We start from the raw sequence: 8,821 nt of genomic DNA on the forward strand, positions 1-8,821 counted from the left end.
TAGAGGGTGTGGGGGGCTGGGCCCGGGCCGGCAGTCCTACTCAGCTCCAGCCCTCCGCTAGGCCTCCTCCCCGGCTCCCTTAGCCACTCAGGCCGCCAGTCAGCTGACGTGGGGGGCGGAGGAGCTGTCAGGCGCGCCCCGCCCTGCGCCGCGGGGCCGCGGGGGACGTGCAGCTATTGGCCAGCGCGCTGGGCCGCCTGGGCCCCCGCGCTCCAGTGACATCAGGAGGCGATAAAAGGCAGCGGCGGCGCCGGATCCAGCACAGCTGCACCGCCGGGCTGCGAGCGGCTGCGATAGAGAACCCGAGAGCAAGAGAGCTTGAGAACCCAAGAGCAAGAGAGCTTGAGAGCGAGCGGCAGACGCTTGCCCCGCGCCTCCCCTCCGCACAGCTGCGCGCCCCGCTCGCTTCACCCCTCCCGGCTCGGCCCGGCCCCGGCGTGGCCACATCCCTGAGCTCTGGGGCGGCGCAGGCAGCCTCGGGACTCTCCGGCGCGCCGCCGCGTCCCCAGACAAAGGCTTGGCCGGCGGCCCCGGCCCGCTGCGCCCTCGGCTCACCGCCTGCCGGGCTCGCCGCTCTTAGCCCCCGCTCTCGGTTCGGCGCGCCCCGGCCGGCCGCAAAGTTTCCCGGCGGCGGCTGCGCCTCGCGTCAGCGATGGCCGCGGAGCTGAGCATGGGGCCTGAGCTGCCCACCAGCCCGCTGGCCATGGAGTATGTCAACGACTTCGACCTGCTCAAGTTCGACGTGAAGAAGGAGCCTCTGGGGCGCGCGGAGCGCCCCGGCCGGCCCTGCACGCGCCTGCAGCCCGCCGGCTCGGTGTCGTCTACGCCGCTCAGCACGCCGTGCAGCTCGGTGCCCTCGTCGCCCAGCTTCAGCCCGACCGAACAGAAGACCCACCTGGAGGACCTGTACTGGATGGCGAGCAACTACCAGCAGATGAACCCCGAGGCGCTCAACTTGACGCCCGAGGACGCGGTGGAGGCGCTCATCGGCTCGCACCCAGTGCCACAGCCCTTGCAGAGCTTCGACGGCTTCCGCGGTGCGCACCACCACCACCACCACCACCACCCACACCCGCACCACGCGTACCCGGGCGCCGGCGTCACCCACGATGAGCTGGGTCCGCACGCGCACCCGCACCATCACCACCACCACCAAGCGTCACCGCCGCCGTCCAGCGCGGCTAGCCCCGCGCAGCAGCTGCCCACCAACCACCCGGGGCCTGGGCCGCACGCGGCGGCCGCTGCGACGGCGGCGGGCGGCAGCGGCAGCGTGGAGGACCGCTTCTCCGACGACCAGCTCGTGTCCATGTCCGTGCGCGAGCTGAACCGGCACCTGCGGGGCTTCACCAAGGACGAGGTGATCCGCCTGAAGCAGAAACGGCGGACCCTGAAGAACCGGGGCTACGCCCAGTCGTGCAGGTATAAACGCGTCCAGCAGAAACACCACCTGGAGAATGAGAAGACGCAGCTCATTCAGCAGGTGGAGCAGCTTAAGCAGGAGGTGTCCCGGCTGGCCCGCGAAAGAGACGCCTACAAGGTCAAGTGCGAGAAACTCACCAACTCCGGCTTCAGGGAGGCGGGCTCCACCAGCGACAGCCCCTCCTCTCCCGAGTTCTTTCTGTGAGTCGCGGCCGGTCCTGGCCCCCGCCCTTGCCCCGGCCCGGACTCCCCGTCCTCTTGTTCCCAGCCCCGGACTGCCCTGGACCCTGTCCCTGTCACAGCCCCAGCCTTGACCTGTTTGACTTGAGAAAGAGGGAGGAAGGGCGCGCAGGACGCGGGCGACGGGAGGGCGCGCGGGCAGGCAGGGGACCTTGGCCAAGGCGAGAGCGGCGCGCGCCAGCACCGCCTCCTAGACTCGAGCAGAGCCAGAGAGAGAAGAGGGGGTGGGAAGTCCCGGAGCAACTTTTCTTCAGGCTGGAGGGCCGCGAGGCATAGTCCTGAGGAGTCGCAAAAAGGCCGTCTGGAGACTCTGGGCTTTCTGAACTTTGTGCGTTAAGCCGGGGCCGCAATCTCGCGGCGGCCGGGAGCGCAGTCCAGCCCAGGAAGAGAGCAGCGAGGAGAGGAGAGGGGACCTTGGCGTCCAGGCAGGTGCGAGGCGAGGCTGAGAGAAAGAAGGACAGACGGACCTGTCCAGGATCCGGAGAACACTGGCTCTCAGCCCCCGAGACGCGGGCCTCAGTTAGAACATTTCTGCGCGTAAATCTCATCAGTTTTATTGCCTGCTCGATTATATAGAAAAAAAATACGAAAATCTGCATTAAAAATATTAATCCTGCATGCTGGACATGTATGGTAATAATTTCTATTTTGTACCATTTTCTTGTTTAACTTTAGCATGTTGTTGATCATGGATCATAACCCTTATTTCTTTGAGCGAGAAGGGAACGCAGTTGGGAAACTCCGGCGGCTGCTTGCTGGGTTTCAGTCCGGCTGTCGGCTTGTAAATACCCGCCCGCCAAACCGCTACGAGAACGTGGCAGCAAGCTGAGTGTCTTTGTTTGGGTTTATTATTAGGACATTTCTTTTGTAACTTAAAAAAAAAAAAGTTCTGGGCATTGTGCTTCAGAAATCAACTTTGTCTTGGGCACCTTTGAAGTTGTTTTCTTCGCCCCTCCGCTGCCCCCATTCGTCCTCTTTTTCTCCCGCTTTAGTTTTCCATTCGGTTGGTTTTGAGAGAACGAGGACTGGGGTCCCACATCCCGAGTACCAACGAGGGCAGGGCAGCCGCGGAATTTCAAAGCCTAAATAAAAGGGCCAGGAGCGTCCTTGCCCCCACCTTGTCTCACGTCTAAATGGATGACACCCCTGACTGAAAAAGGAAAGGAAAACAGATCTTGTTTGCTTTTTATTGCAACCAGAATCACCCCCAAGGTCCCTTCTCAACCCTCCAGGCCCGCACACTAATTGCTGGGGCCGCTGAGCCCCTAGGGTGAGCGGTTTCCCCAGCTTGGACACTGCCCAATGGTGACCTGAACTTGTGTTGAACCAACCGCCACACTCAGAAAGTACTGGAAACCCAAACATTGACAAATCATTTTGCAACTTCCAAGTGCATTCTTTAGACCAACACGTTCTGTGTGTTTCTTTCCCCGCTTTTGAGATTTCAGGCTCAGTTATTGGTGTTCCTCCCTCCCCTTCAGTTGTATAGTAGTTATAGGGAAGATCTGGGTGTTTTTCTTTATTATTACAGTTTTTGTTTTTTTTTTTCCTGCAGGTCAGTAAAAGGATTTAAGTTGCACTGACAAAACTACCAAAATGAAAATGTATTTTTTAGTTCCCATTTGAAATTGCTGGCGCTGCTGGCCGGATGCATTTTTTTTTTTAGTTTGTATTAGTTGATAAATTAACAGTAATAACAAGATTGTATGAACCGCATGGTGCTTGCAGTTTTAAATATTGTGGATATTCGTCCTGCATCAGAAACGAGCTTTGGTTTTTACGGATTCAACTGTGTTGAAATCAGATTTTGCCGCAATAGAAAATTGTTTTTATTTCATGTAAAATAAGGGATCAATTTCAAACCCTGCTTATGATATGAAAATATTAAAACCTAGTCTATTGTAGTTTTATTCAGACTGGTTTCTGTTTTTTGGTTATTAAAATGGTTTCCTATTTTGCTTATTAAAGCCACGGAAATGTGTTTATTTAGAGGATTCTGCGTTTGCCTGACTCTGACTTTCTTCTCTTGCCTCTTGAAGACTCGCACGGGCTTTGGGGGCACTCTCAACACCCCTGGCCAATGGAGAAACCGACCAAGTTCCGGCAAATATCTCCCTTGAGTGTGAGAGTGTGTGAGTGTGTGTGTGTGTGTGTGTGTGTGTCTACATGAGCTTCAAACATGTTTTCTGCTTCTCACCCTAGGTATGGACCTGAGCCCGCAGTTTGTGAGCTGAAAGGGGGTGTAAGGCATTTTTGTGAGGCTTTTAGGCGTGGCCATCAGGGCTGACCTGCTGGCCTCCCCACTCTGAAGTAGGCAGTCTGGCCTTCTCTCCTGAGCTGAAAGTTCTCCACTTTGTCCTGCCCAGTACATCTCCCTGGGACCGACTGAAGCTGCCCAGAGCTAGAGTGCCTGCTCGGAATGGAGGCCTATCCTCCTCCCCCCAGGGCTCCTGGAAGCAGGTGGCATCCAGCACCAGGTGTAAGACCCTTCAGACAGGAAGTCACAGGGTGCACCTGTGCGTGGGGCCTGGAGCCCTCAGCCTGACAGAAGAGCACTGCAGGGCCCAGTTAGGATTTCAGTGACTCCCCAAATCCGGGTTCGGAGGGAGTTCGGAGTGTCATTCTGGTGCAGCAGCTCCGACAGCTCCAACCAGTCTGCTGGTCCCAGAACCTTTCCTCTTCCAAACTCTTAGAAGAGCAGTGCCTGCCTGCCTGGGCGACCCCAGACTCCTCACAGCCGCACCTGTAACTCCGGGGTGGCCTCAGACACCTCTGAGAATCAGAGTAGGACCTCCTGCTCCAAACCCGAGCCTAGTTCTCTGATTCTTTAGCAATGGCTCGTTCCGAGGGACTTCTGGTCTCATTGGACCCAATATCTGCAATCTGGCAGACTCAGCCCTGCGGCTCTCCGGCCTGGGGTTCCTAAAGAGGAGTTTTAGGACCCGAAGGGAGGGAGGGGTGCAGAGACCCAGCAGCGGCTCCCCAGCCAGGAGCTAACGGTGGAGAGAGCCTTGGAGAAGGAAGGGGGGAGAGAGAGAGGCAGAACTAGCAGGGGGACAGAGTGTGGCCTAGGTCCCTGGAGGCCTGCGGTTGGTGATCCAGTCCAGGGTCGGGGGATGGGGGAGAAAGGGGTCCCAACAAGTAAGGAGGCAAGAATAATACCAGCAGTAATTTACATTTACATGACCCTTTGGTGTTGTTTAGGAGGAGAGAAGTTAGAGATTCCAATTTGAATTAAATTCCAAGTTTATTTCACCGACGGGAAGAGGTGTCTGGCGGGGAAGAAGGCTCGGCTGGGCTCTGGGGAGGGGAGGAGGACTAGCGGCCTGTGGGGTGACTGCGTGCCCAGCACTGGGTGTGATTTGATTAGTTGGGGACACGCACAGAACTTGAGAGTAATAATGCTCATCTGTACCAGTGTCTCCCCTTTGGGGCAAAAGGGGTCCCGGCCAGGGACAGAGCTCAGAGAAAACTGGCTACTGGGTTCTCCCAAACCGAGACGGGCAGCCACAGCCCCAAGCAGTGGCGGCTTGACGCCCTTCGGACTCACCTCAAGGGGACCGGCATCCTCCACCTTAGAGGCGCCTGGATTTTGTGTGAGAAAGGCCTCTGGGCTGGGGAGGGTCACAGGCTCCACAGTGTTGGCTTTCCTTCCTCAGAGCACAGAGACACAGACACGGACGGAGTGACGGACACAGCATCGCGCCGCCTCCATCCAGAACGACATGGTGGCTCAGATGGGTTTGGAGTGACCAAGTGCATCTCTGAGAAGCTGACAATCCCGCGACATAGCCCCAGTGCCACGCGGACGCTCAGAGACACAGACACCCACACCCTGCACCCGCGTGGGTGCCCTCGCAGCCCTGTGAGTCCCTGCACCAAGCTTCCATCCCAGCAGCAACCGGCCCCGGGTGCAGAGCCTGGCAGAGACAGCGGAGCCCGAGAGGAGGCCGAGCTCGCGGGAGGGAGCCTGTAGGGCGGGCTGGCACGGCGGGCAAGCCCTGGCCACGTCCGGGCCCGCAGTCTCCCGTCCCGACCCGCCTCCACGCCGCAGAGCCGCAGAGCCGGCGCCCAGGCAAAGGCGAGCTGAGTCCGGAGGCCTCCCGGCTCGTCCCACCCCGGCGGCGCCCTGCAGCCAGGTACTCCTGGCCGGTTCCGGCCGCTCCTCGCGATCTCCACGACCCCAGGGAAGGTCTTCCTGCGCCAGGAGTCTGCCAGACTAGCACCGGTCCCACGTAGACAGGCTGGCGCCTGCTCTTGGGGACGCCCGCACGCGGAGACAGACACGCGGATGCTCGCTCCAGTCCCCAGGATCGCGGCTCCACTCCAGGCCGCGGCCCTGGCTGGTGCGGCCCCTGTCGGGTTGGCGGAGAAGGCCACCTTCTGCGACCCCCCCTGGGTCTCGTGGATGCTGTGCCCGCGGGATCGGCCGCCGCTCTCAGCGAGGCGGGTCGGGGACCGCGCGGTGCGCAGCTCCGGGGAGCCTGGGGTCCTCGCCCCCGCGGGAAGGGTGGAGGCATCAGCTCCCCTCTCGTCGCCTCGCGTCCTTACTTTGCCAGTTAGTTTCCTTTCCTTCCTAAACTCTTCATTTCAGAAAACTAAGTCTCCCTCGGTTTTCAGCCCCATCACCCCCGCTCACGTCTGCCTTTTATCCGGGCGCGGCCTGGCGGGGAAAGGCTACGGGAGGGGGTCCTGGAGTGGCCGGGGGTGTGCGCTGCAGTGCAGGGAGGAACAGGCCCGTTTGGCATACTTCGGGCCACCGCGCGAAGCCGGGGCCCGGGCCGGTCCGGGCCGGTCCAGCCTCTCCCTCCGTCCTTGGCCAGCGGCAGGGCTGGCTGGGGATTGCCTGGGAGTGAGGTCCCCGCAGAGAGAGAGAGAGAGAGAGAGAGAGAGAGAGAGAGAGCACAGATCTAGGCTCTCGGGGCAGGGTTCTCCGGGGAAGCTGAAGACTGGCTCTGGACCCAGGTCCCACCTTCAGACACAGCCAGGCTTCCTTCCGTCCAGGGTCCCTGAGCAAATGCCTACCCTGTCAGAGCTCACTCCCCTCCACCCCTCAGGCTGTGCCTGCCCCAGGCCTTCTCCCCTGAGGCTCACAGTGGGGGCTGCCAGGAGCCACACCAGACACACCAGGATGGTCATTTGACTTTCTCTGTGACTAGAGCTACAGATTCTGCCATGCCAGCCCCCCCCCCCCACCTCAGCTAGCCAGCCCTCCTCTTCAAGTTCTTTCTTGCCAGGCCTCTGGAAACAGCTGGATTTAGAGATTCAACTAGTTCCCTCGCAGGCTTTCAGATGCAAAACCCACTTCTGAGCCCTTCTGTTTTCAGAGAGGAAAAACAAAAACAAAAACCCGAAAACCCTGAACTGCTTTCTTGCATAACTCTCCACTCCACAGCCTGCTGTCTGGTGGCCTGGCCTCTCCTCCCAGAGATAGTAGTGTTTGGATTTGTTATGTAAGGAAAGGGGGATTAGAGGTTTGCTCTGGCTCTCCTCTCCCCCACCAAAATAAAAGTCCCCAAATGGCAAGTCCCTGTATAGACACAGCCTTCTCTAGCAGCAGTCCTCCTGAAAGAAGCGAGTCTGGTTAGAAGAGCGGCTCCCAGCCCAGTAGTCTTGGGAGACATGCCAGCTTCCAGGGAAGGGAGAATCCCCTGTGGAAAGTGTCCCTGGTTCTTGGAAGCAGACACCGCGAGGCTTCCCAGGGTGGTGGTGCGTACCTGGCTCAGGACAGCCTCCTGTTGGAGACAGCAGCTGCTGCCTGTGCTGGGATTTCATCCTTTCTAGATAGTTCCTACTCCTGGGAGGAGGTGTCCAGACAGGCAGAGCACCCCCTTTGGCTGGGGAAGCTCACCTCTGTTCCCTGGATGGCTTCACTATGTACTACACGCACTTTCCACGCCTTTCCTGTCTTCTTAATATCTTATTACCCCTCTCCATTGTCGTACACGTATTATCTTAACAGATGCGTTTAGATAGGGGTATCAGGGCTAACTGTTCTCACTTGGAAGAAATTAAACATATGAGGTAAGTTGCCGCGCCAATTTGGAAAAGCACCTGAATTATTAATAAGGATTTGTTCCGAAGCACAACTCAGTTTTAGTTGCCTCTCTGCATTCTTTGCATGTGAAGTTACTTTCATGTAAACCAGCAGCCGCTCATTACACATTCCTTTTTATTTGTATCAAAAAGGGATGATGTCCTCAGGCTGGAGGGGCAGCCACAGAGGCAGCGGGAGGAGGCCTGATACTTTCTGGAAGAAGCCAGTTTTGGTGTGAGAGAGGAGCCCAAGTCCACAAATCCAATATTTATATTGTTGTGTTTTCCTTTTGGAGCTGTGCATTTGACCAGGGCTTACATTTCTTCTAGTACAATGTATGGGGCGGGCAGGGGCAGGTAGATGGTCCCCATTTCAGAGCTGGGGAGGGTGAAAGAGACGTTGAATCTGGCCTGCGGCGCCATCTGGAATTAGAATCCCAGGCCGCCCTGAGCTCATTCACATTACCCTGGCTTCTTCTGATCTGTTACTTTCACCACCTTGACCCTGTTGGGGTACATGCACCTGTATCCTACTGCGGAGAGGCCGTGGGCCTGGACTGGTCTGGGGCTCAGTTCTACCCATCCTAAGTGGGCAGGGACAGGCTGCACCTCCCAGTGCAGGACTCAGCATCTGCCCCCCTTTGTGTCCTGGGAGCCTGAGCCTGGAACATGGCCGCGTGCACGGACAAGGGGCAAGCAGGTCCCAGAGCATAGGAAGTGTGGCCCTATCATGAGGCTAGTCGCCTTGTGACATTTCACCTAACTCTCTCAAGTGTGGGCTACTGGTATCCACACAGGTCCGAGATGAAGAGACAAGGCCCAGAGTGGTCATCTCTTGCCCGGTGTCACCCAGTGGAGAATTTAGAACTTGAATCCTTACCTGATGCAAAAATTAGCATTTTTACCACCAAACTCCACAAGCCCACTATCCCTTATTTGAAATACTTAGGTGGGGGGGAGGGCTTGGGGAGAAAGTATGAAAGGGTGAGACACAGCCCTTTTGGGGGACAGTTTCCTTTTTAACGCCCTTTGCAGAGAGAGGGTAGTCACTCTCTTGGGGGTGTACTTAATGCCCTCCAGTCACAAGGCTCCCTGCCCAGGCACTGAGATGGGCAGTGGGTCCTTG

At 58.0% G+C, this 8,821-nt stretch overlaps 1 protein-coding gene across 1 annotated transcript; it reads left to right on the forward strand.

Moving 5' to 3' along the window:
• Window positions 1-240: 240 nt before the first annotated feature.
• Window positions 241-3,626, forward strand: MAFB (MAF bZIP transcription factor B). The gene has a single exon (XM_066235379.1). The coding sequence runs from the start codon at window positions 653-655 to the stop codon at window positions 1,622-1,624; it is 972 nt and encodes a 323-aa protein (XP_066091476.1). The 5' UTR covers window positions 241-652; the 3' UTR covers window positions 1,625-3,626.
• The last annotated feature ends 5,195 nt before the right edge of the window (window positions 3,627-8,821 follow it).

The sequence above is a fragment of the Saccopteryx bilineata genome, chromosome 6 (assembly GCF_036850765.1).
Source record: "Saccopteryx bilineata isolate mSacBil1 chromosome 6, mSacBil1_pri_phased_curated, whole genome shotgun sequence".
Taxonomy (NCBI): Eukaryota; Metazoa; Chordata; class Mammalia; order Chiroptera; family Emballonuridae; genus Saccopteryx; species Saccopteryx bilineata.